Below are 27,027 nucleotides of genomic sequence, written 5' to 3'. Positions count from 1 at the left end.
AGCATCCACGTTTACTTCCGGAAACAAGAAGTTCTTCTGCCAAAACACGGCGCACGCTCTCTAAGCGTGACATTATCTACCGCGCATGCGGGACACTTTTAGGTCGTTTGCGTTTCATACGTTTCAAACTTTCACACGTTTCATATTTGTGTGAAAGACCGCACAAAAAAACAGAATTGAGCTTTAAGGCATGCAGTGTGATGCCACCAAGTTAGCTTAACTCACTGTCTGCCTACATCTCCCAGAATGCTGCACGGTTCTAAATCGAAGTTCAGTTCTAAGATCTATTTATAATGAATCCGTGTCTTTCGCAATATATATTTATTTACTGTCCAGCCTCACTTGATGCTCTTCCACTTTAGACATGCTAGATACTTTCTCATCTCCAAGAAACAAACAAAACTCCACCTCAGTTAAATCTGCTGTAACGGCAGAGGCGTGCAGCTTAGCAATGCTTTAATGGAGCATGTAGAACAGCAGCCAACGAGCCAACCACCGCTGCTTAATGTTGCAACAAATCAGAAGGTTTAAAGTCAACAAAACGTTAAACAGACCTTTCAGCCCATTTCTTTATTTCTATTCCCATTGTGTGTCTTCAGGTCGTTCAAGAGTGGGCTGCATGAGATGCCAGCAAAGCCACTCCCTCCAGCTGGCTGTCAAGGTCCTCTATGGTTTTGTTGCTTTCCTCATCATTACTGTTGTAGTTCTGGCATCACTAGGTGAGCTCTGGTTTACTTTTATTCATCCCTGATTCTCTCTTTGCAGAAATAGCAGTCGTCTGATTTAATTCAGTTGATAATTGCTGAAATAAGTATTAATGAGCAACAAGCTGCCAAACTCTTCTAGGTCTTAATGTATTGCATGCAAAAACATAAGAAAATATTTCATTTAAGGCTGACTTGGAATGTGTATCCCTAAATTATCCCAGAGCTACAGCAGTGGATTTGGGCCACTGTAGATTGGGGGGAAAAGTTGAGTAGATTTTTGCCAAAAATCTCAGAAATTTTGAGAAAAATCTCAGAAATGCATTAGAAAAACATTTTTAAGTTTCAAAGGTCAGCAATTTTCTTGAAACAACTTGGAAATATCACAATCTAAACTTTTATTGTTTTTTTATTATTTCTGAGATTAATCTCAAAATTTCTGTTTTATTTTCATCATTTTTTTTACTTTTGCAGCTCAGAAATGTTCTTGATTTTTTTTCTAGAAAATTTATGTGATAAATCTAAAGATTTCTAAGATTTATGGTGAAATTTTTCCTCTTTTTTCTGTCTACAATTGCCCTATCACAGAGATTAGGCTGTAAATAGTTATTATTTTAAATTGTCGTTTGTAAGTTAAGAGCATACACCAATTGACAAGCCACAAATATAGCTCAATATGCTATGAAGCTTATTGAACTGTGAACACATAATAGTAATCTATAAAGTCAGATACACTTGCAACAACAGCAGCTTTGGAGAGTGTTGGTAAATATATTTGCTTATATTTACTCCTGATATCACACAAATAAATAAAATGTAAATAAACTGTAGGTATTTTTGAATTAAAAAGATCAGCTGTCACATTTTGTTCGATTTACTTGATTATTTTTCAAATATGCTGGGAGTAGGAGATACGATGTTGCTTGCAAGTAAATAAAAATTTTTTTATTATAATGTCAAATGTCTCCATATTAAAGATGGAAGAGTTATTTTCATAAAACATTTTAGCACTTTAAAGTGGAAATGAACTAATAAATATTAAAAAATAAAACAAAACCTACATGTGTTATTGAATAAGTTAAAATAATATGTCATCTTGACGTCTAATACAACTGACAGTTGATAAATGACAGGAGCAGAACATGTGGAAGCATTTATCCATATTTCCTCTGGGTCAGAGCTTAACTGGGCAAAATAGCATGAAAACACACACCACACATCATTGCATTCTCCCTAATGTAAACACACACACAAAACGCTCACTAAACTGTTAGCTCTCTCTTGGGAAATATGCAAGGGGCCAAAACCTGGTCAGCTAGTAAAACAATAACTTTTCCATGTTTTGTAAGTTAATGAAAACTTAATGTGTTTTGCTGTTTCGGGTTGATTTACAACCTTCTCTGTGTTCTTTCAAATATTTCCCATTTCCTGTTTACACTGAAGGTCAGTTGGTTTTTATCGAACTCGTGTGATTCGCTCTTATAAGAATGCAAAATAAATGCGTGGATATGTATATACTTTTGTGACATTCGTTAGTTTAAAAACTATTTCTGTGTCTTTAGTGTTCAAAAAGGTGGACAATTTGTCGGAAGAGGAATCAGCTCACAACAAGAAGATTGCAAAAGTTCAAGAAGGCATAGAGGGTAAAGTGAAATATTTCGGAAATGGTCATTTGTAAACGTTCTAAAGAATAAAAAATGTTTTGTAAATACCATAAACCTACCGTAACCTGTTCAAGGAAGCATAATAGATCACTTTTAAAACTATAATGCTCTTTTTTTTACCGAGTTATTGTTTAAACATTTACCATCCAACTCACATATGGTCTTTATAAAGTCTGTAATGTTCTCTCAGCTATTTCTGTTATTAATTTTCTCTCTTGCCTCCTTTCTTATCTCAGATCTGAGGTCTGTGTCGAACAGTTCAGACTGCCTGGATGTCTCGTTTTACAGTGAAGAGATCAGCAGGCTAAAGAGAGAATTTGAAGATATTCAGAAGATGATACTGGGTCAAGAGCAGGTATGATCAATCTGAAGCTAAATCCGCAGTGAGAAAGGTTTTCCATTTTGTCTAAACCAAAAGATACAATTTGAAATATATAAAGCAAGAATGTGTTAAACTTCTGTTTATTCCTGTTTAATCTGTCTTTGATTTCTGAACCACCCAGATTCTGGATCAGGCATCCCAAACCCAAACCACCATAAAAGCAACAAGCAACCAGCTAACATGGGAAGTCCAAAACCACCTCATGTCACTCAAACTCCTCAACCAATCTCTGGAGAGATTCACCAGTCAGGTGCAGGGTTGGAAGGAGGTGATTGATGAAACAGAAGAAAAGATGAAAACTTTAACAGAGGATCAGTTCGACGTAAAAGCAACGGCGCAACAAGTCAACACAACAGTAGCACTCAGGTGACTGAACAGAAGAGATACTGCATATTAATTAACATTTATATGGAAATACATGAGTTTAAGTAACTGAAGCTACGTTCAAACCCAATCCAATTTTATGCGATCACCAGTTTGAACTGCAAAAGGCCTGAAAGTTTCTCGCAGTAGAGGGCGCTATAACGTAACGTTATAACCTGCTCAGTACTTTGTCCGTCGACATGACACATATTCATGTCTGTGGTTTTGCCGACTGCCATAAAAAAGAAGAAGAAGAAGTGCTCAGTGTTTGCGGAAGGAAAAGCGGAGGCTAATGGTGGAACTTAGCTTCCGATTTTGAAGTTGTTGTCTGACTGGAGCCAGACGATCCTCATTACAGTCCGCCATGATTGTTTTTCTGCCTGCTTGCGCATATGAGGATGGAGAATGGTGACGCTTGTCGAGTATCGATGACATTCAGGTTCTCTGAACGTGATCTGGCTGTTCAGATTCAGGTCGGATTAAGACCAAAAAATAGAATTTGGGTCACTTTGGGTTGCAGTCTGAACACAGCCTAATTTCCATTTCTAGCCCTTTTGGCACATTGACATGTATGATGTTTATTAATAATAAGAAAACGCCACTTTGGACTACTGCACACAAAACACTTCATAAAAGAGAAACGGGTCATTTGTGGTCTACAAAGACTCAATGACTTTCACTTTAAGTTGAATAGAGTTAGCATGACAGCGCTAAAAATAGAGTGGTTAAGCTGTGGTAAGCTAAAAAGGCTAATTGTGTGATTAGAAAAGCTAGCCTGTGTCCTACCCACTTTAACAAATTAATCTGCTGAGTAGTTATTGCATGGTAAACAGATATAAATATTATGTTATTCAAGTTTTGTTTATTATTGCCTAAGACTACAGTGTGTTTAAGAAGAAATTTCAGTTGTAGTGTGTCATCCTTCTATAGTTTCTACCTGTGCTTGGCCTCCCTAGGAAAAAAACTAGACTTTGAATTCTTAAAATAGTAAATCAAAGTTAAATGTCCCATGATGCTCTCTTCTCTCTGTTGCTCAGCACAATGTGGATCGATGCCCTCCAAAAAAAAGCAGATGAAGAGACCACCGTCCTCCAGACGTTGACGAATAATTTGCAGAACTACACTCGAGTTTTGAGCGCCATCAAATCCAACACCAGCAACACCTCCCAAAAAATGCGCTCCCTTCAGACCACAATCATAATAGATCAGCAGAAAATGGCAATGTTCTCAGATGTGATCCATGACCTCACACAACAGGTAAGACTAGATTCACAGTCGGATGATTCGATAAAAACATTTCTGTTTGGAAGAAAAAGTCATTTACGCAATAAATGCACATTTTCAGGGTTAAAATACTTTTAATGGAGCATTATGATGTTATTCCCTCATCAAAAATATACCTGGGGTGTTGTCTTGATTCTTTCATGCATTTTTGTGAAATTTTTTAATCTCCCACGGCGGACATTCAGCTAGGTGTTGCAATTTCCAAGCTCACAACTCCCCCACTCAACTCCTTCAGACTAGCCAGCAACAATTAGCAAACGCCTGGTGGAACTGCTCAGCCGCTGAGCTCATTATAGGAGCTACTTCTTAGTGCAACACTGGTAAAGTGTTGCACTGGTTAATTCAGGAGTCAGGCAAAGTCTCAAATGTAGCAAGAATTTTGAAAGAGTCATAGGCCCAATTAGGAAGTAAATTTGATTTTAAGACATATTTTATTTTTATAACAACTGATGTTCGCATGACTACTTGATTATGCTGGAAAACACTTAATATTTTCCTTTAGGAGTTTAATATTTTAAGAAATCTGGTGTCTGCTGCCTTAAACCAACATAAATCAGCTACACTTTTCAAATGAACTACCAGTCATTTTTAAATCGCCAATCGAGCTGCACAGATGTTTCCTTTTCTTTGTTCCATGACTCTACAAGTCAGTGTTTTATTTACATTTATCACAATTTAGGCATACCATGTTATAACACACAAATTTTTGTGTGCAGACTGTCCATCATCACCACATGTTACCACTGAACCATGAAACTGGCATACCTTTGTAAAAGTCAACCATTTCTGCTGTTCCCTGGTGGGTCAGCAGCTTCATGCTGACTTAATTTACCCTTGACGCCTTGATTGTTTTAGAAACCAAACAGAAAGATGAAGAAGTCATTTTGTAAAAGAGGCTAGTTAAAGGTATTTTTCTTAATTAATACCAGACCAGGTCGTAAACCTGTTTGACTCATTCCTGCAGGTTATGAACCTCCAGATGCAGCTCGACAATGTGACGTCGTTAATGGATGAAAATGAGGAGAACATGCATGATCTTCAGTATCACTCCAGGTGACATAAATAAACACATTTCACTCAGTGATTTCTTTTTTACCTCATCTGCATTGTCAGAATCTTGCAACCATTATCAAGTATTACTCATAGACATAAGTATCACTTTACACACGTGTCAAACAAACTCGAGACCCGTGGGCCAAATCCGGCCCGCCGTAGCTTTTTATGTGGCCGTCTAGATTCTAGATTAAACAATAAGAGTGATTAAGTATTATGTTATTAATCAAATCAATGTAATTTTTTTCTGTTTACTGCCAAATCTATCCATTCTTCAGGTTTATTGGCAATTATTGCGGAAAATCACACAAAAATCAACAAATTGAGCCAAGAACTCGGAGTTTATTACAGATTTTTTTCAAGAATTGTAAAAAAACCTTCTTACTGGTACTAAACAGCTGCCTCAGCCATAATTGATGTCAGATTATAGCCCATGATCTTTACACGAGTAGTAAAAAGCCACATTTACTGTTATAAATAAGCACAAATACTTCCAAATTACAGCCACAAACACTTTGATTTTTACTGGAAAACTCACAAAAAGAATAACAAAACCCTGGAGGGACTGGAAAGATTTTCAATAATATGTAGTTTTAAGGATTCAATGATATTTTAGCAGTTTGTGAACAGGTTTTATCAATACATTCATTCTGGCACAACCGGCCCTTTAAGATCGTTTATGATCTGGATTTGGCCCAAAACAAAAATCAGATTGACACCCCTGCTTTACAATAAGGTTAATTGCTGTTATTAATTAATCTGCAAGCACTTTACAAATCATTAATAACTTTTTGTTTTGCATTAATTAAGGGTGTGAAATATATGGTTGCTCAACTCTAGATAAATTTTATCTAGAGTTGTTATATTAAACATTTCAGACTAATTTGTGGGCAAAATAAGTGTTTTGTCTCCTAAGTTAATATTTTCTAATCATATATGTTCACAGATTGGTGAGAAATACTTTGATCAACTCAGACTAAATGTAAACCGTTTATTTTAGGTACTACGAGAACCGGACTGGTGAGCGTTTCTCAGCTTTAGATGGCCGTCTGAACTCCATCGAGATGGAGATCGAAACCATCGCCTCAAGCATCAACGCCACGGTCAGCCACGTCCAGAGCATGTACAAGTACATCAACGTGGAGAGCTCCTCCTGCAAGAGTCGGCTGGGCAGACACACCGAAGACCTACAGGTGCTAAAAATGGCAAAAATATATCAGGAGTTTTACAAACACATAAGATCTTTGATTTCATCATCATAATTATCAAAAGCATCGGAAATATTGCACCTTTTCTTGAACTCTAAGTCGTTTCTGACTTATTTTAATTTGCTTGCTTATAAAATTAATGGCAGCAATGTCCATCCATAAAACCTGGAGTGTCAAAAAATAGCTGGAAATAATGCAAAGACAAATATTTTTCTTCTGAAGGAAAGAAATACACAAATTATCTGCAAAAAAAATAATAATGAAGAAACTGCTTTCTACAAGGATGGAAAACATTGATTATTTAACTGGATTTATTCCACTGTCAGTAACTAAATGCAAGAAAGACACAAAGCGAAACATAGAAGCCGTGGAAAAGATACTATGAATTAAAAACCCCTGAAAAATGAAAGAGAACACAAAATTTGTGCTTAAATACAGAGTCACTGAGCCAGGAATATTTACTATGCAAAAAAAAAGCTAAGTTAATTGCAGGAATTAACTTGTTGACTCATGGAGCAGAAAGTTTAAATGACTCATGCTGGTAAGGATATGTATTCAGTTTGTATCTTTTTCCAGTTACCCTGTATTATAGTGTTGCTTTATGTCATCTAGTTTACCTGTTTTCCTCTTTATGCAGAACATGAACACCACCGTTTTCTTGCTTCTCAACCTGGCCAGCACTCTGAAGCAGCAGAACATGCTGCTGAACGTTCGGCTAGACATGGATGTGAGGAATCTGTCGATGGTGATGGAGGAGATGAAGCTGGTTGATGTTTTTCACTCCCACCTTATTAATAATTTCACTATTATTAAAGGTACAACTGATTTTGAAATATGTTAGGAAAACCAGAACTACGGAACAAGATTAGGGCCACTTAAAAAACACCCAAAAACAAACGAGTTCAGATTTTTGATCTCAGAAGATTAAAGTCAGAAAAATGTCTGGGAATAAAAGTCATAATTCTGAGATGAAAGCCTGAGCGGTTCTGACTTTCTCAGCATTTGCGCTTTCTTTTTTGGAATTCTGACTTTTGATGTGAGACGATTTAAGTCAGAATTTTTAGGTTAAAAACAAAATTCTGAGAAAAAAAAGCCAGAATTCTGACATTAAAGTAAGAATATTTTAAAGTCATAAGTTTAAGATTAAAGTCAACATTTTTAGAAAAATGTCAAAATTCTGATAAAAATGACAGAATCTTGAGATTAAAGTCAAATTGCCAAGAAAAAGACAGAATTTGGGGATTAAAATCGAAATTTTAAAAAAAATGTCAACATTTTGAGAAAAAAGCCTGAATTCTGAAATTAAAGTCAGAATTCTGCGAAAAATGAAATTTCTGGAAAAAAAAAAGTCATAAAAATTTTGAATTTTCTTTATTTTCCAGTGTGCCTAATCCTTTTCCGTAGCAGAACATTGTGGCTCCACTTTAATTCTCAAATTAGCATCTTGATGTTTTCTTTTCAGGCGCTCCTGGGCCACCTGGGCCCAAAGGAGACCGTGGTGAGACTGGCCCAAAAGGACCCATGGGCCTTACTGGTAGTAAAGGTAACAGAGGCCCTACAGGAGGCCGTGGAAACCTTGGCATGAAGGGTGCGCTTGGTGTTAGAGGATCACCAGGAGAACCGGGCCCTATCGGCAGCAGAGGGCCCCCAGGTCTGAAAGGAGCCAAAGGGTCAATCGGTCTTCCAGGCCCCAAAGGGGAAAGGGGCCAAAAAGGGGATTTGGGGGCCTCTGGTTCTGATGGCATCCCTGGAGTTGAAGGACCTCCAGGAATCCAGGGCCACGTAGGACTACCAGGTACCACCGGACCTCCAGGACCCAGAGGAAAACCTGGGCCAACAGGGCCACCTGGACCACCAGGTACACCTGGACCTCCTGGCTTACCGTACAGGCATGAGCCTCAGCAACAAACCGTGAGGCCTGCTGCTGGCGCCAAGAGACGGTAACTCTGAATGAAGAGTCTGAGTGCGAAGTTTTCACACGCAGAAGCTGAGGAATGACCATTCTGGAACTAAATTACTGATTTTAATTGAAGACACACAGGAATTTATTCATTGGATTGTGAAAAGCCATGAAGACTAAATCAGAAAAACAGCACACCGGCTTCGCAGTGGAATTTGACAAAACGTGGTGATGATTTATGGAATAAGAAAACCCAAAGCAGCCTTCTGTGGACTCAACTATTGAGTGAAATCTTATCTTTTTTGATTTGTATGCTTGAGTTTTTCATATGGCACATGTGTATCAACCAGATTAACTAAAAATGATAATCTTTTTATTTCAGAATGTACCAGAATAAGAGAATGCGACATAGAGGTTTGTTAAGCAAAAAAAAAAAAAAAAAAAAATTAAAAGTAGGATGGTAACTATGAATTCGGACAGAATCAAATTATTTACTACAAACAGAAAGATGTTTAATTTGAAGCACTTTATTATCTCTAAAACGTGAAACCTAAAGAGATTTCAGAGCGGGAACTCTGAAAACATTTTTGTTATCTTGCTGGTTTGTAAAGAAAATGAAGAAATGACATTCAGTTTGTTTTCTTTTTTTTAAGAAATATTTTTCAGATGTTTCAGCTTGTGAGGCGACACTGACTAACAATAAATAAACAATTGGGTTTCACATGGAAACATGTTACCTGATGCATTTAGAGCCATTTCATGTACCATGTTATGATCAGACATCTCGCTGTGAATTGGTTTAATGGCTGCACAATGACGTCAGACTCCCAGAAAGCATTGACCATAATTGATAATGTGATCTAAAATGTCAAACATAACAAGGTAAAGTTGGAATGATGTGTTTTTTTTCTGTGTAAACTGTGAACAAAGAAATGTCAGTGAGGAGTCGAGGTACATAGAGGAAGCAGCTGATTTCATTTTAGGCTGATTGGAGAGCTGGGAAGCAGGAGACGGTCATCTTCACTATCGCCTGGTAAGCTCCCCCACACAAACTTATCAACTTTTATGATGTTTTGTGACATTAGTTCCTCTGTTGGTGATCAATTGAAAGGTCTGTGGATTGCTAAATTATAGGAAAATACGTAAATAAGGTCGTAACTAACACAGCTTAGCTAGCTCTGCCATCTTGCGTGATGACGAATGCTTGGTGGAAACGGGCGTCAGCTCCAGAGACGTGTGGCTTAATACGTAAAAATAAGAAAATTTATTTGTCCACTTGAATTTTCCATGAAATGCTTTTCTTATTGTTTTTTTATTATTACTTTGCGGGTCAAAATCGCTGAATTTACGCATTTTCTGTTGAAATACATAAAAAAAAGACCCGGATGAGGCAGTGCTGTGCCTCACCTCACCTCTGGGGGCAGTGCTGAGTTCCATAGACGCAACGAGCTCTTTTTCTACGCATAGAAAAGACTGAAAACAGTCGGAGAAATAACATTCAGACTCTTTATGGCTGGAGCAAGAACGTTTTTTCTTCTATAAATGTCTGTGCAGAAGGATCGAGGCTTGGACGTCATGTAAAATAAATATAATATCGTACATGATTTTCAATTTAAATCAGAAACAAGACGTCAGCCAAACAAAACATTAAAACAACTAAATATTTTACTTGCTATTATACTGTTGGAAGCTTTAATTAGTTACAATATAGCTTCTATAATGGATTTTGTATGTCTCAAAATGTTGTCATTTTTCTCAAAATCTTTACTTTGATATCAGAATGCTGACTTTAAAAAAAAATGGCTTTAATCTTAAAATTCTGACTTTTCCTCTAAATTTTCATTTCAATCCCCAAATTCTGTCTTTTTCTTGGAAATTTGACTTTAATCTCAAGATTCTGACTTTTTTTTTTCCAGAATTTTGACATTTTTTCCAAAAATGTTGACTTTAATCTCAAACTTATGACTTTAAAATGTTATTACTTTGATGTCAGAATACTGGCTTTTTTTTCTCCGAATTTGGTTTTTAATCTCAAAATTATGACTTAAAAGAACCTGACTTTGATCTAACAATTCGGACTACTGGTGAGGTTCTGTATTGGACTTTGTCTGTCATGAACATCACTGGTCAGCTCTTAACATGGCACTGAAGTTTGACAGCACATCTGGACCTGTCCCTCCCAGCTCCAGATGCAGAGTGCAAATGGTGAAACATCCCTGTTGGCTGATCATATTTTGGAAATAAATAAAGGAAAGTACTTTACAAATTTCCAAAATATGAAACATAAAAAGAGAAATATGTCATAAATCTGTATATTTGTAAATATATGATGTGACAAACATCTAAGTATCAATTATGGTTAATGTGTGACATTCATTTATCTCTTAAAAAATGTTTTAAAAGTGTAATCTATAGTTGTGATGAAATGCGACTGGTTTGCGTTGAACTTCAATAAAAAGCTTTTTTTCTGTTTTTTTTTTTTGTTTGTTTGTTTTGGTTTTTTTCAGTATTACTCCATGACTTAAAAGCAAGTGTCGCATGTGGGAGGGAAGGGATTTATCAATAATCAAAAGCACATGTCACCTCTTCCCGTTAGGCTCCGGTTATATTTAGCTTGTTGTTATAACTCACTGCATGCAGTGAGAAATGTGGCTCATGATTCACTTTCAGGTCACGGTGCTGCGTTGCTTTTGCATGCAAAATATCATCTGGTTTATGTTCCAGTTAAACAAATTAAATAAACTTGGTAGGATTTGTGAATGAATGTATTAAGACAGACTTTTAAACAGATGTGGAAGGAAACAGAAAACTTTCCCTATCCCCCTGGAATTGTAACTTCTAGGCATTTCCCTCTTTTTCTGTGTAACATGACAATCCATGTAGGGCAAGAAATCTGAACCAAAACAAAAACGTACTTTCTGTCTTTCTGAAATTTTTAGACTTCTCTCTACTTGAATCATTTGTTCTGAATCCCTTTGTTTTAAACTAAATATATTGTGGTTTTTGATTTATTCGCACTAAAATAATTTAAGGGAGCAGCTCTGTTTTTGATTTAGTTTCTAGTGCGAATATCTCAGCAAACGTGAAATAAAACTAACTTACAATTATCTTTTTAGCAAACTATAGAGATTTGTTTTAAGTTCATTTTTAATATTGATGAAAAATTTATTTTTCTATTGGCAGATAGAAAAATGATTCACTTTGGGCTGAAAGAAAATGTTTGTTTTCTTAATTACAAATAGCCCTAAAACTATTAATGCACATTCCACTTGTAGTAATAAAAAACTTCTTTGATTTCCAAATGTTTTCCATTATTGGAAACGTGTAAATAACATAACCATTCACGTTTGGAAAAATTCTTCACATTTGGACGAATAAAGACAATAAGTTAATTAAATTTCAGGCTGTATATATTAAGTTGTGGTTTTTTTGTGGGACAAATTTAAATTAAGTGGTCAGTGAGTTTGTTAAATAGGTTGAGTAATCGACTAAACCAAATTATTCCCCGATGTAATCCGGCGTAAACATGTTACTGGTTTCAGTTAGAACCAGTAACAGGACCATTACAGCATCACCTCTCAGTTCATCCCAGTGCAAACACATTACATAACTGATGTGCAAACAGGCAGCGGCGCTGTTGGCGAAAACGTTTCCCAGAAGATCAGCTGTTAGCTGCACAGTCCACTCAGCCTGGGAGGAGTTGCATGTTCAAGTGGGCAGAGGTGCTTCCTCCACTTAATAATTATTTCCAAATGGAAAAAAGAACATTATGAAACTGTTTTTATGTCCGTGGAAAAAGTCTGCACATATAATAAAAAGCTTTCATGTATTCCTCCTAGTAAGTTCAGGCTTGTCAGATGTTCCAACGAACACACCTAATGGGAAGATTTATGCTGACTCGGCTGAAGGAGCCGCTCCAACTTTAAATACTTGCTGGAGATTTTTTTTTTTTGTAGTTTAGCTCAAGGCTGTACTTTTCACTGAGTCGTACAGCGAAAGACGTTCACATATAAAACTAAAAAAAGGTTTCAGGAACTTTTGCTTGATACGTTTTAGTTGTTTTCCTCTGAAATATTATGTTTACGGTTTTTAACGACTAGAAATGTGTACAAGTTATTTTGGTCAATCTTCTACTGCAAGTAACTTTTCAATAAATGTAGAGATTTGTTTTAAGTTGATAATTTATTAATTTTTATAAAAATTTTCATTTGTAGCTTTCTGGATGCAGTGGTGAGTTTTTTGGATTCTTTGTGAATAAAATTTATTCTATTAAAAATAAACTTGTTGGCATCCTGTCACAATAACGAATGTTTCTGGACAATTAATCGTCCCAGACGTTATCGCGATAAACGATAATGTTGTTTTGAGACAATTTGCAGGTAAAATGATTATAATAATGGCATAACATCACAAGAACACTCTCTCAAAGATCAATAATCTTTAATAATCCATTTAACATCAAAACAAGAAGAACTTTGATTTATTGGTTATTGTGGCAGAAAGCGCTGACAGCTGATCGGATCTGTAACCGTTTTGATTCAGTTGAGCTTAGTGAGAAAAAATATCAGCTTCAACTAAACCTGCAACTTTCAAGTTGGACCAAATCGAGCAAATTATTAAAAAAAAAGTGCCTTTTGATTGTTGTATTTCTTAAATGAAAAACTTTGATAAATTAGTTGCTAATCAACTGTGTAACCATGTAAACATTGACCAAAAAATGCTATTGACAACTGAACTGGTCTAGTATTTTAGCTAATCTCTTTACCCATTGGAATCTTTCACTAAATTGATAGTTAATTGATTGGTTTCAGTGATTGAAGGCCATTTCCAACCCACTGTGACAGCTGTTGTTGATTCTGCGTGATTTCAGTCCTGCAGAAGAAGGAATGTGACACATTGAGACATTACCTAACCTCCACAAACATACACAACCTGAGACGTTAGCTAAGCATCGACTTGGACCGGCTCCCAAAGAGCCCATTACATGCACAGCTGCACAAACAACCTGGGAGTTTCAATCAGGCTCAGGTAACCAAGAGCGAAGCCACACCTGCTCCAAAGTGAGTCAGCAAGTAACGCAGAAAATACAATTATAAAAAAACTTTTATATGATGAGTACAGTGAGAACTGTACTCACTGTACAGTGAGTACATCCTCCCATTTTACATAGGAGGATGTAAAATGTCTTCTTTTATATTTCTGACGCCCAAGAAGAAGCAAAAGAGCAAAGAGTTGAAATCAGACTGATGGCTGGTTTGGGAACATGGAACGAGCGTCACAGACACGACTCTGTTTTCAGAAAACTGGAAATGTTTTTTTGAAGTGGTCCAAGACTTGCAGTCCCACAAAAACACTTGTCCAATGTGAAATGTTTATTTTTTCTATCAACATGGAAACACTTCATGGTGAACTCGAAGCGTCGTTTGGTTTGAACACAGCATCAGCTCCACCTGCAAACGTTTTACAAACAGGAAAACAACAGCAGAGGAATCAGATCCCTCCCGTCCCCAGTGGAGGGAACTGGTCCCACATTTCCAATTATGAGTTAAAAGAAGATAAAATTGGATCCAATTAAAGAGATTTGTTTTGTGCTTGCATGTGGGAGAGCTGTTTACCTGCAGCGTCCTGGATTTTGTAATTACAGTGGAAGATGATCTGGCCTCCTGTTTAGCTTCTCCAAACAGCTCATTTGAATGTAATTGCTGAATCTTTTTGGTGCCATCGCTGCTGTTTGGAGCGATGCAGTGGTGGGCTTGATGTGGGTTGGTGGATTTTTCTCTCAAGCATCGTAAGACTTCGGGTTTTCATAATGAGGTCTGACGGTAAAAACCAGTAATCTGATGGTTTAAACTTAATTTAAATTCATCTTTATGGGTAAAAATCTTATTCTATAAACATCAGACCAATTTAACAACTTGGCTGCTCGTATACTGTTTTCATTCATGGTATGTTACGGGATAAAATGCGTATTTTCTCAGTTGCTACATGTTCCAAGTCCAGTTTCTGGACAGGTGAACTGTGTTCAGGCTTTCTTCACATCTGTGGCTGATTTTCCCAGGTGTTACCGGGCTTTACGAGGAGATGGACCTCAGCATCATCTGTGCAGCAAAGGGAAGCAAAACCCTTTGAAAAATTGTGAGAATAAACCATGCAAGAGCCTCCTAAGGCTGGAGAATAACTCTTATAAGAAAATGAGGTCTGGTTGCACCACATGACCCAGTCCAGACAAATACTCAGACCCGAAGCTAAGCCTCGTCCACTGTTTTTGGGAGGAGCTGCAAATATAAAATTCTGTCTCTTTTTCCGTCCATGTGTTTAGATTAACTGAAATCCAGCTGCTCTGGGTGGAAAGTGCAGCTCTCAGACACTTTGCTCTACCTCTGTGCTGTCTGCTTTTTGTCCTTTACACTCTTTCTTCTTCTTGTGAGTTGACTCGGCAGCCGTTGAGCACATGGGAGAAAAGCCGGTCAGTTCACATTAAAATAACCTCGGTTTCATGCAGACGCTGCTGCACGTGTCCTGGTTTTACTCAGTAAACAACCACAGACACGCACATTAACTGTCAACATAAAGTATAGCGGTCGTGTTATGTAAAGTCGTTTAGAGGTCAGTGTCATAAATCAACCAGGAGTCATTAACCAGACAGAAATGTAATTCGTCAACCTCCCCTTCACACCAGTTTTAGACAGCTACGTACCTTCAGCTGCGCACTTTGACTGCAGAAGCTGCCAAACTGTTCTGAAAATGCAGAAAATGTTTTTGTTTTGGGCCAAATCCAGATCATAAAGGCTCTTAAAGGGCCGGTTGTGCCAGAATGTATTGATGAAACCTGTTCACACACTATTGAAATATCAATGAATCTTCAAAATTAAATAATATTATTGAACATCTGCTCAGTTCCTCCAGAATTTTGTGATTTTTTTTTTATTTTTGACTTTTTATAACTCGCTGTAACGATTGGACTATATAATCTGACATCAGTTAAGGCTGAGGCAGCTGTTTAGTACAAGTACGAAAGATTTTGACAATTTTTTAGAAAAATTTGCAATAAATTTCCAGTTATTTATTAGTGCAAAAAAGAGCAGGGATTTGTTGATTTTTCTCAAGAAACTGGAGGAACAGATTGGTGTAATTTGGCAGTAAATGGATAAAAACTACATTGATTTGATTGATAATATAATATTGAGGCTCACTTTGTGTTTAGTCTATAATCCAGAGGGCCACATGAAGAGCTTTAGTGGACCAGATTTGGCCCACGGGCCTTGAGTTTGACACATCTGGCCTGCCTGCATTGGTGTGTGTTGTCGTAAAATCGTGGTTTGACAGCCCATGCTAACCTGCCAAAGTGCAGCCTCGTCACAGCAGGTTGGTTGGACTCCAAGTAATTTATTTTAAGGTTTCTTGGCAGTGCAGCTGGTGAGCATCACATCCCATCACTGCCAACACAATTTAATCCAAAGCTGCAAAGCAAATCCAGACAATGTTCTGACAAGGACACTCACACACCTCCAAGTTGCACATAAACAAGTTTGTGGCATGATGAGAGGAACTGCATCATGTGTTACTTTCCTTCTGCGCTGTCAAATCCAAACTGTTTGAAAAACCTGTTCACCTCCTCGCCTGTGGTGGCGCTTCTGCTCCTAGAGGAAATGACACAAAAAACTCTGAAGAAAACTTGAGCGCAGTTTTCTTCTTTGCAAAATGCAAACAGTAATAGAGCAGAGTCAGATTTGAGCAATTTCTCTTTAGTCGTTTCTCCCCCTGGCGACAGACTCTCACATTTGTTTTGGGTGAGATTCTGTTTTTTTATACACAAATTAGATATTAAAAACTTCAAACTATTAACTCCTTAATCTGACACTAAGTGGAACAAATCAGAGACGTACTTCAGATAAATCAAAAGATTCATTTTGTAAAGATACGTTTGTAAACACACAAACACAAGTGTGTGCCAGATGGAGCATCAGGATCCCACATGCTTAAAACGGGATAAAAAATGATCTGACAGAACTGGAACTGGTCTGCGTTAGCAGCTCAGTCCTAATAAGACTGCCATCTGATCATAAACCCGAAAACAAAACGTTACGGATGAGGTAAAGCATGCGTGATGGACTGATCTGGATGGGGTTCTGAAGAATGTGCAACATTATAAGATGTTTGAAGTAAAGCTGGAATAAAGATTTATTTGAGAAGACAGTTTTATTTTTGCAAAAGAGAACATTTTTATTGTTTTTTTGCAAAGTTATAAAAAATCAAGGGAGTTCAACTGGAAAGAGAATAATTTAATAACATAACTCAGAATAAATGGAAAGTGTCTTTCTTGCAATTTTGCAACAAACAGATGAACCAGATTTTGAAGCTTAGTATTGAGAGATTGTTTATGCGACGCTTGTTACAAGTTATTACAACAGGAAGTCCTACAAGCTTTTAGTTTTTGCATCTTAATGCAAGAGAAACTGCTTTAAGAAAGCACTTAAGATTAAAATACTTTTAGAAAAAACTTGAGAAATTTCTGAGTTTGAAAAGTCAAAAATTTGCATTAAAAAAACCCCTAAAATTTTGGGACAAATTTTAAAAAAATATTTTAGGAAAGAAAATGGAAATTTATGATCTTGAAAAGTTGAATATCGGATAGAAAAAAACCTGACATTTTAAAGAAAAAACAAACTTTTCCCGTTTTAAGCCCAGAAGCTTCTGAAGATTTTTTCTAAAACTTTTCTGGGATTAATCTAAAAATTTGGTGCAAATTGACTCCTCTTGTCTTTTTTAATGCGCCGCCACGCGAGGAATGATGAGTTTGCAGTATTTTGAATAAAGGGTGTCGACTGAGACGTTCCAACCTGATATTTGATGTGCACAACTTAATTCAGGAAACGATCAAAAATACTTTTCCCCTGACAACAGAACATGTTGACTCCTAAAGGTCAAACACGTGACCTTTGGGGCCTAGTTATGGTTGAGTGCTTCTCTCTTCTCCAACAAATGCAAATTATGCTGTTAAACTCAGATTATTAGTGTAGTTGTAGTTTGATGGAGTCTGTATGCATGTGTAGCCCCTCTGTGTGTGTGTGTGTGTGTGTGTGCGTGCGTGTGTGTGTGTGTGTGTGTGTGTGTGTGTGTGTGTGTGGTCCTCCTCCAGCACCACCAGCTCATGTTTGTGTGACCACCACAGGCGTGGTTGTGGGCCGTTTCCAACGTGTGTGTGATTGTTTTAGTGACGGTAGAGGCTGCTGTGACTGGAACCGTAGCAGATAAACCCACATGGTCAGAACCAGCACCGGCTCTCCCACAGGGATAAACACACACACTACATCTGGTGCACAACTCCTCTCTTCTTCCTTGGACATCATTCGAAAGTAGTGTGAACATTTAAATACAAGTTTAGAACCAGATTTTGAGTAAAGCTTTCATTGCCATGCATTCAGACTGCGGGGCACCGTTGGTAATTTGACCAGCTCACAGGAACCAGCAGCAAAAAAGAAATCCTTTATTTGCAACAGATGGTAGGTTGGAGAAAATCACAATGCATTTCCTACAAAGCCTCAGATCAAAACGATGGCCAGCGCAGGGACTTTACTTTCTGTTAGCACTAACTTTTACCAACTGACACAAACTTACGATGGCAGTTTTTAGTTATTATTCCTGCAACAATAACCAAATGTATTTTAATTGTCTGGGTTTCCCTCCAAGATCTGTTACTTTTATGAGAAGATCTTAGGTAAGATGTACACAAACACACATTTGCATTTTTTAAAAAAAATTATTGGACTCAGTCGCACTATTTTATATATATTTTTTTTCTACACCAAAATTTCACCACTTTGGGACATTCAAAGAATATTTTTCTACTCCCCAAAAAAAATCTTTCTGCGCCACCTAGTGGTGAACTGGAGGCTTTACCAGTGGAATGCCTCAGATCTGTGATATTTTTGATTATTGCCAAGAAAAGAAATTTCACATTTGTTCCTTTTGCTTTGGTGATAAAACACAGAATACTGCATTATATTTCTGCTCAGCTGGAAAACACAGTCAGATCTTGATTTGATTGTTTTTGTGAGCTCTAGAACTTTCTACATTGTTATTGCATCTTTACTGGAAACGCTGGAAACATCCTTCTTCCAGTAAGTGTTGGCTCTGCATCTGAGTCAGGACTGAGTCACTCACCATCTGCAGCCACAAACAGAACAGAACCAAAACCAGTACAAACCCGCAAAACTGACAGATGTTTGGTGAAGTTTACACTTTATCACAGGATGTTTTAAAAATGTATTTTAGTCATTTAGTGTTGATATTATTTGTCAAATCTGCCTGGCGGTTTTGCAGTGCCATGAACATTTACCAAAACGCTTGAGGTTTTTTTTACCTCCTTTACCATCTTCACTACTTTGCCTTATGGCAAGCTAAACATTTATTCATTAATTTGTCACATTTCCAGCTGTTTTAGTCATTTTCAACCCTGAAAGATATTTAATGTTTTGGATAAACATAAATTATTGCACCGACTCCAGAATTTGGCCAGCAGCCATTTTCCTGTAGCCATGTCCAGTCATGCACATCAGCTTACATCTGTCTTATGTTCTCTTGTCTGTTTCCTTTTGAAGAGGTGCAAGAATAAAGCTAAGTGTATGTAAAATACATTAGTTTTATAGGAATGGTCAGAGTAGATACTGCATGTAATAAACACTAATGTTAAAGGTTAGACTTTTTTAAAAATACTTTCTGCAACTGAAAGTAAAGATGGTGCCAAAAAATCTGGAATATTTTCAGTTTTTTTAAATTAGACCAATCAGATTGTTTCCTTGCATTTTGTCTCTTCCATCCCTTGGACGTTGCTGCTTCCCTTCTTATTTAAACTGTTTATTTAGTTCGGTAATTTATAGTTTTGAGTCCAAAGGTTTAGTCAAATCTAATTGATTTTCTCTAATTGCAGGATGTCAAAATAATGGAAGATGTTAACCTTTTACTAAGACAAGCTCTTTAATCTGCTATTTATTAAACATTTACCAATAGCAGATTTGACATTTTTGCCTAAATGTGACCTTTTCCATTGCGTAAAACTTGCTTTTCTTGAATTTAGATCAGAGAATTAAGTGCTCGAAACTGTACTTTTTAATCATGACATCTGAAGAGTTTGAGCGATTGCTCACAAACCGATCATGTCGATTTGTCCATGACGTTTCGATCTGATGTCATTCAGTCTTCTGTGCTGTTCCGTAAAAGATGCTCAGCCTGCGAAAAGCAGAACAGACATTAGAAAAGGACAGGTGTATCAGTACGGTGACAGGCTGCGGCGTAAGCACCAGGAAGTCGACGGGGTCCTCTGGTTTGACCTTGGAGCACTCCAGCATGGCCTCGCCCAGCGAAGGCATCACATACTTCATCAGGTAGTTCCTGAGAGGAAGAGCTTTGGCTTCCGACATTTCAGCCTCCTGTTCCACCACCATCCCCAGGCTCTTCTTCTGCAAAAAGCACAATCACAGGCGTTAAGCCTTCTTTATTTGAGGTTTTCTAACGCTCCTAGTTTCTGAGCTCACCCATCTCTCGTAATGACCCGTCATGCCAGCCAGAGCAGCCGCCTTCCTCTCCTTCCTCTCTGCTGCCTCCGCTGCCAGTTTCTGCTTTCTCTCTTCCTCTTTCCGTCTCTTCAGCGCCTCCTGCTCCTCTGGGGTCCCGCCGTAGTTCTTGGGCTCCCCTATAATCTCAATAATCTTCTGCATAGAACAAGTGTAGTCCGAATCATCTGTGCTGATGTCTGGGAAAAGGAGAACATTATATTCTCCCGTAATATTCCACGGGTGTTTTTTTTAATACAAGCAGCTTCTCCTTCTACATAAATATAATACATATTAGGTACAAATCAACTTGCTGTGCTGACCCCTGGTGGTCAATTGTGGTTTTGCAGACTACCTAAATATTCTGGATGGAGTTCCCGGTGATCGTAAAAGTCCAACAAGGTTACTGGAGCTCTGTAGAGTCTCCGGTATGCGTCCAGGCAAGACGGGAATTCGTTCTGAGTGTAGCGCAACTTCTCAGCTTTGCTCTCTGGAAGCTCTTGCACTCGCTTGATCAGGAAATCATCTGGTGCTTCGAGGTTAAAAATGTACTCTGTGAAGCAGATATGGAAGAAGAAAAAACACAGATGAGCAATTGTGAGTTGATGCATTTTAACGACCAGCTGATGCTGTGAGCAGAACCTGGGGTGATGATCTTGTTATACCACGGCATATTGGAGAGAACATCTACATCCTGGTTCTCCTGACTCTCATCTGAACAGGATAAAAATCACTGTTTTACTAATACTTCTGATGCATCTTCATCCATCAATTCAACAAAAGCCATATAGACAGATAAAACTTGCCAGCAAAAACCGTCTTTGCCTGCTCCATCGTCTCAGGGAAGCCGTCCAGAACAAAGCCTTGGTTCCTGCATCCCTTAGAGTAAAGCTTTTCACGCAGAATCTCAAAAATCAGGTCTTCAGTCAGAACACCTGAAAAAACAACAAAAATCAACATCAAAGCTTCTTAAAGTCAAATTTAATTCAAGGACATTTCCGTACACGTTTAGTTGTGTCTACTATCTTCTACTTTTTATGTTAAATAAATTTAGCCTTTTTATATTTTGAGATGTTTGAGTTTGTGAAAGAAAGTTAACTTTTTACTAATTTTTTCAAAACTCCAAGAGTTTTAAGGTTTGCGCTTAAAAAAACTGAAAGAAGGAAAAGTCAGGAGTGGGAGCTATTTCCCAGAATGCTTAGCGGCATGGTTTTATATCCTGATATGGAAGTGCGTCACATTGATCTGAGTCTTGTGTTGCATTAGTTTGAGGACTAAATGTTTTTAAGCTGAATTTAATGAACTTCATTATCAGATAATAAATTTTGTTCTTGCAATTTAGAAACAAGAATTTAAATGATTCTAAAGTAAAATCAGTATTTATTTTAACTTGATATTGTGAGTAAAATAATAGTAAATGTGGCTCTTTAACCAGGTGAGGACAGTTTTTTTTTCTTGCATTTTGTGAAATAATTTTTTGTTTTTTTGCAGCATTAAGTTAAAACTCACAATTCAAAATTAATGAACTTAAAAACAATGCTTAGACAACTTCTCTCTGTTGTTAAATTAACTTCATGAACTTTAATTTCTGAATTAAAACCAAAACAATTTTCTTGTCGACTTTAGTTGCATTTTCAAGGCAGCAGGTGGACTTTAATTTTTAAGTTATGTTTTACAGTGCATGTAATAGGATTTGGGTTTTGTTATCAGCCTTCGTTGGCTGAAAACTTTCTTTGCTGTTGTTTTTTCTTTTGTCGACTCGCCTTGGTTATCCTGCAGAGTCTTCTGGATGTTTTCCAGTTGGTCCTGTGCAGCAGCTACGGCGTCTTCAGCAATGTCTTCTTCATACTCCTCAGTCGCTATCATCGTCTCCTGCAAAACGTCGACACAAACGAGGTGACCAGAAACTTCTCTTTATGTTCGTCGTACGACGACATGAACGTTTATAACCTACATTACTACTGTTCTCTCAGGTCAGCCAAGAACCAGTTTAGAGAAAAAAGTCTTCTATATTTAGGTAAACATCTACTTTAGGAAATACATTGTAATTTTTAAAAGATAAGCGCTTTTAACTCTGTTTTTAGGATTTAAAATGATTATAAACATTAAATTTAGTAAAAAAACAAACAAAAAAAAAAAACGTCTAACACCATATTATAGGTTCTTATAAATGGAAATGTTGCAGAAAAAATAAAAACATTTATTATATCTATATTTTGAATATTATCTGGTGGGTTTTTTTTTATAATTGTGGCAGATCCAAAATTCAGACTGATGTGAAAACCACTAATTTCTGCTTATTCAGTCAGTATTAAAAACAACCAACACAAAATAATGTTAAAATTGAGCCACGTGCTTTTCTTTATTTAACGTATTATTTTCATAAAATGAAGGGCCAGTCGATCAATTAACTTGTTGATGGATAATTTGCATCCTTAGTAAATCCTTTCAAGTGTTTTGGTCTAAATTCTGGGGCAAATATTAGTACAATTGAAATAATATAAAACTAACTTAATAAGAAATATGAGCTTTTTTAAGTCAATAATTCCTTAAATACTAGTTTCAGTGGCAAATTTGTTGATTTTTGAACAGTTTGTGAACAAGTTTTATCAATACATTCTGGCACAATGTGTTGGATTTGGCCCAAAACCAAAATTAGTTTGACATCTCTGGATTATAACATAATCCAGATTGTTGTAAGTGGAACAAACACATTTTCATCAATATTACTTGTAATTAGTTTTATATTATTTCAAGTGTACCAAAACATTTGCACTAGAAACGAGACCAAAAACACTCGGTAAGATTTTGTGTTTAAAAACACAATAAAACACTTTGACTTTTGGGTTTGACATGTGAAAACACTTCACCGTTTCCACAAGGGGGCAGTATACAGTGAAGTCTCTACTGTTGCAGCTTGTGTTTCCACTGACCAGCTGAGAAATTTTCTCATCAAACATGTAGTTGACGTTGATGTAATGAAGTTTGTAGTACTGGCAGAGCTTCATGGCGAGAGTCGTCTTCCCCACCGCCGGAGGGCCAGTCAGGCAGATCTTAATCGGCTGCAGAAAATAAAAATATAACCCACTGCTGTCATTTGAAAACAAGCTTATTAGCAAAAAGGGATTCTAACTTATCCAATATTTAGGTAAAGGCGACTTTGACACAAACAACTCTCTGATTTGAAGAGTTAAATATTTACGAAAAGCTGTCTTGTGACTTTGTATTCCTTCACGATGCTCTTGATGTTTTTCACAAGTCCCTCTTCACTGGTCCAGTCAAAGGGTAAATAGTCGCTCACTATAGATGCTTCCACTCGCAGGTTGGCGTTGAGACACTCCAGTTCTTCCGGCTGGAACCAGGAGCAAACTGAACTATTGAATCAATATTAATCTGTTTTATCTTTTTTAGCAGGTCTTATTTAACATCTCATGTTTTGGGATTTTGGGGGGAAAAAATTTAAGCGTAAAAAGAGCATTGAAAATAAGATTTGTTTTGAGTTTGTTTATACAAGTTGTACCTTAAAAGCGTTCCTTTTGATGGCGTCTTCGGGAAGTAACTTGCAGATTTTTTCTGGTCCGAGCACATCGCTAATAGTCTAAAGAGTTAAAAGAAAGAGAGACCAAATAAACGTTTTATGATGTTTCATCGGTTTACACACACAATGTTATTATAGCTTAATTCTGATGTAAAATGCTACCTTTACAACTTCCTCCAAGGTGGTCTTGGAATCATCAACGGCGATGATGTACCTTGGACTTGGCTTCACCTTAATGATGCCTTGAACCACTCTAACCAATCAGAAGTCAGTTTGGTTCTGATCCAATTTTTCCCCAAATAACAAACGACAACGCTACACATCGTTAAATACATTTACCTTCCAAGGTCACAAACATGAATCATGGGAATAAAATTTTCACCACTTCCAAATATGGGAACCTTTGGCTCCTCCATTAACCATGAAACCTAAAGAAAAATGCAAATGACAACAATCTAAAATACACTGCAAAGACACAAAATCTTACCAAGTAATTTTAGTCTAGTTTCTACTGCAAATATCTTATTACACTTGAAATAAGACTAATTTAAAAGTAGCTTTTTAGCAAGCTACATGGATTTGTTTTAGCTCAATAATTCCTTGATATTGTTTAAAAAAAATACTTAGGCAGATAAATTAACTTATAACAGAAAAATGTTAAAAGTGAAATAATCTGCCAACGGAACAAGAACTGGGTTGCTAGGTGACGGGGCTGGCGTTGCTAGGTGACGGGGCTGACGTTGCTAGGTGACGGGGCTGACGTTGCTAGGTGACGGGGCTGACGTTGCTAGGTAACGGCGCCAATAGAATTAGAACTTTTTCACCGATATTAAGAAATTGGTGACTCAAAACAAGCTGCTGTGTCCTGTTGAAAAGTTATTTTTAAGTTAGTTTTGTCTTATTTCAAGCGCGGTAAGATATTTGCGCGAAAATAACTTGGTAAGATTTTTTTATACAAGTCGTGTGTTCATGAGGGATTTATTGTATTTACCTTAAAAAAGTAGTGGAAGAGATTTTCTCCCATTCCGTACTGAAATCCAGCACATACAACGTAACCTTTGAGCTTAGATATTTTCTGAAAAATTAGAATACAAGTACATTTCTTTATAGTCCTGTCACTGCTTTCTTTCTTATTTGTCTCCATTGTTTTGGTGCAGTTTGTGAAATATACAGCGGTATAACAGTGAAATCACGTACACCTCGCGGACACTTGAGCACAAGTTTCTCCAGGTCATTGTGTTTCCTGAACTTGGGATGAGGTCTTCTTCTGAGAAAATCTTCTTCCAAAAACGGGAGACCTGGGTCAGTCTGAAATAAAACCAAATAACTTCATGTAAAGAAGAAATCTTAGATTTAAATGATGTTATGATGTTTTAGATTTTGAGTTTTGGGGGATTTACGCCTTCTGAAAGCCTGAAATTCGTCCAAGTCATCAATGTGGAGACGAGGATGAAATATCTCCGGGTTTCGAAGCTTGCCATTTGATTCTGAAGGACTATTTGGAAGAATATGCAGTGTTCATTTGTGAATGATATCAGAAATCCAATCGATTACACTATTGCTGTGTTTTCTAACTCTTGCCTGATATTGCCCATGTTGCTTCTTCAATCTGCTCCGGAGTTGCACTTTCGGTGACGCAGTAAACCACAACATCGCACTCCAGCAGCACCTGCTCCAGCTCCTCTCTGCTTGGCGACTGGCAAAAAACTACAGATATTAGTAATACTCATTTTAATGATTTATTTAAACTGTTCACTCCAATTTAAAAACTGTCGTTTGGTGAATTAGTTTGAATTTATGGTGGATTTACTCTGATTCACTGGGTGGAAATGACACCAGGCTTTTAAGCTCAAGCCACATATTTTCCAGAAACGAGATAAAGCTTTGACATTTTTCAGGGATTAAGATCCGCTTAAGAGAGCAAATTACAATTATTAGCGTTTTATTTTATCATTGCTAAAAGAATATGGAAGTAGTTTTGTGTTTTCAGTAATCAGGGTTAGTTACATTCATTCAATTACATTTATTGGGTAACTTTTTTGACAAAATTTACTTTTATTTGAGCATTTTTATTATAAAGTATCTCTTCTCTTATTTGGGTAAAATGTATTTATTTTCTACACAATAAATAAAAAAACCATCACGTTTTAATCAACAATTCACCACCTATGGTTTCTTTCATTGATGGAAACTGATTTGTAAAAATTATTTTGCAAAATTTTTTATTACTTTTTGTCAGTTTGGTCCTTAAAATAACAAAATTTCCACTTAGCTTTATATTTTGTTAATCTAATGGGACAATTTTTGAGTATTAAATGATTTGATAAGAACTTGAGTAAACGTTTTACCAAATACTCTTACTTGACAACAGGAAATAATTTTACTGTGATTTCTCTTTTTCAGCTTTAAATTAAATGTTAAATGTATAAATGAAGAAGAAAATAACTAATTATGAAAGGACAGAAAAATGGTTGCAAAGGTTTGTCTTGATAAACGAATGTTTTTCAAATGTTTTCTATTTTATTGGCATAGAAAATGTCAATGACATTGAAAACCTATCCAAACCATTTTTGCACTAAGCCAACTTATTGAGTAAAATGTTGCTATAATTAAGAGCTAAATATTAAAACAAGCCTGTTTATGTTGTACCTAACATTTTCAATTTAGGAAAACATATATTAGCCACTAAAAAAATCCTCAAAATGTGGCCAAGTTTGTATCAATTTGTACTTGTGGTTGGGGGCCACAAAAAATTATCCAGTGGGTCACAAATGGCCCCCGAGCCTCATGTTGAAAACCCCTAATTTAAGAGTAAAAGTTGACAAAACAACTGGGTTTATAATTATTGCATTATGCTATAATATAGTAACATATAATGTTTGCCTTTAAGCAGCTGGCTCACCACATACAGTTGGTGTAGATTCTCTACTTTCTCCTCGGTAACGGAAGTTCCCACGACTTGTAAAGTTTCTTCGCGGGAACTGAGCGACTCATCTTCCATGTCTTCTTCCTCCGACTCGTCAGGAGCTTCAACCTGTCCTATGATCTTCCCGGGTAAAAAAATAAAGCCAGAGGACACACCACAGTCGTCTCACTTTGACTGGCACCGAAACGGCGAACCTTGTTCTCGCGCCTTACCTGGGCGACGTGCCTCGACACGTACGTGTGGACGTCGTTGACGAAAATTTGCCTCACTGGAAGCGACACCTTCTTCTCCTCCTCCTCCATGACAAAAGCTGTTAGTTTAGGGACACAGAACAACCGACGTTCAGAGGGAAACTGCTGCGACAAACACAGCCAGTCTTAACGGTTACTATGGACTCGAAAGCGGTTGCTAGGGTTCAGCCAGACGTACGTTGAATACGTAAGCTACGTCACA

At 37.0% G+C, this 27,027-nt stretch overlaps 2 protein-coding genes across 7 annotated transcripts in view; one reads left to right on the top strand and one right to left on the bottom strand.

The window, feature by feature from the left end:
• The window catches only part of scara3 (scavenger receptor class A, member 3), a 32,478-nt gene extending 21,442 nt beyond the window's left edge, over positions 1-11,036 (top strand). The window contains exons 6-14 of one of the 2 annotated variants that reach the window (XM_055054450.1): positions 600-719; positions 2,267-2,347; positions 2,605-2,723; positions 2,872-3,116; positions 4,151-4,370; positions 5,362-5,450; positions 6,451-6,643; positions 7,296-7,473; positions 8,121-11,036. In XM_055054450.1, coding sequence (XP_054910425.1) covers positions 600-719; positions 2,267-2,347; positions 2,605-2,723; positions 2,872-3,116; positions 4,151-4,370; positions 5,362-5,450; positions 6,451-6,643; positions 7,296-7,473; positions 8,121-8,602 — 1,727 coding nt within the window. In that variant the 3' untranslated portion in view covers positions 8,603-11,036. The remainder of the gene's footprint in view (positions 1-599; positions 720-2,266; positions 2,348-2,604; positions 2,724-2,871; positions 3,117-4,150; positions 4,371-5,361; positions 5,451-6,450; positions 6,644-7,295; positions 7,474-8,120) is intronic. The other variant, XM_055054451.1, reaches the window with a different exon arrangement.
• Positions 11,037-16,028: 4,992 nt separating this feature from the next.
• On the bottom strand, positions 16,029-26,993 carry LOC129375394 (adenylate kinase 7-like). Of its 5 annotated transcripts, none has more exons than XM_055054448.1 (19): positions 26,787-26,993; positions 26,551-26,694; positions 25,230-25,344; positions 25,049-25,143; positions 24,846-24,956; positions 24,640-24,723; positions 23,988-24,076; positions 23,811-23,901; positions 23,631-23,708; positions 23,313-23,462; positions 23,044-23,172; positions 21,874-21,982; positions 20,917-21,045; positions 20,753-20,824; positions 20,466-20,663; positions 20,093-20,310; positions 19,859-20,017; positions 19,710-19,787; positions 16,072-16,198 (listed from the first exon to the last, which is right to left on the bottom strand). In XM_055054448.1, the coding sequence occupies exons 1-18, from the start codon at positions 26,874-26,876 to the stop codon at positions 19,752-19,754; spliced, it is 2,097 nt and encodes a 698-aa protein (XP_054910423.1). In that variant the 5' UTR covers positions 26,877-26,993; the 3' UTR covers positions 16,072-16,198; positions 19,710-19,751. The 5 variants fall into 5 exon arrangements, with proteins under 5 accessions (XP_054910421.1, XP_054910423.1, XP_054910424.1 ...); XM_055054449.1 differs by lacking the exon at positions 16,072-16,198 and adding an exon at positions 18,032-18,725; XM_055054446.1 differs by having other exon boundaries at positions 16,029-16,198; positions 19,710-20,017.
• Positions 26,994-27,027: the final 34 nt, after the last annotated feature.

Source organism: Poeciliopsis prolifica, unplaced genomic scaffold (assembly GCF_027474105.1).
Source record: "Poeciliopsis prolifica strain line A6 unplaced genomic scaffold, Auburn_PproV2 SCAFFOLD039, whole genome shotgun sequence".
In the NCBI taxonomy this organism is placed as follows: domain Eukaryota; kingdom Metazoa; phylum Chordata; class Actinopteri; order Cyprinodontiformes; family Poeciliidae; genus Poeciliopsis; species Poeciliopsis prolifica.
The sequence above is the reverse complement of the archived record's forward strand: the minus strand, read 5'-3'. Positions and strand labels throughout refer to the sequence as shown.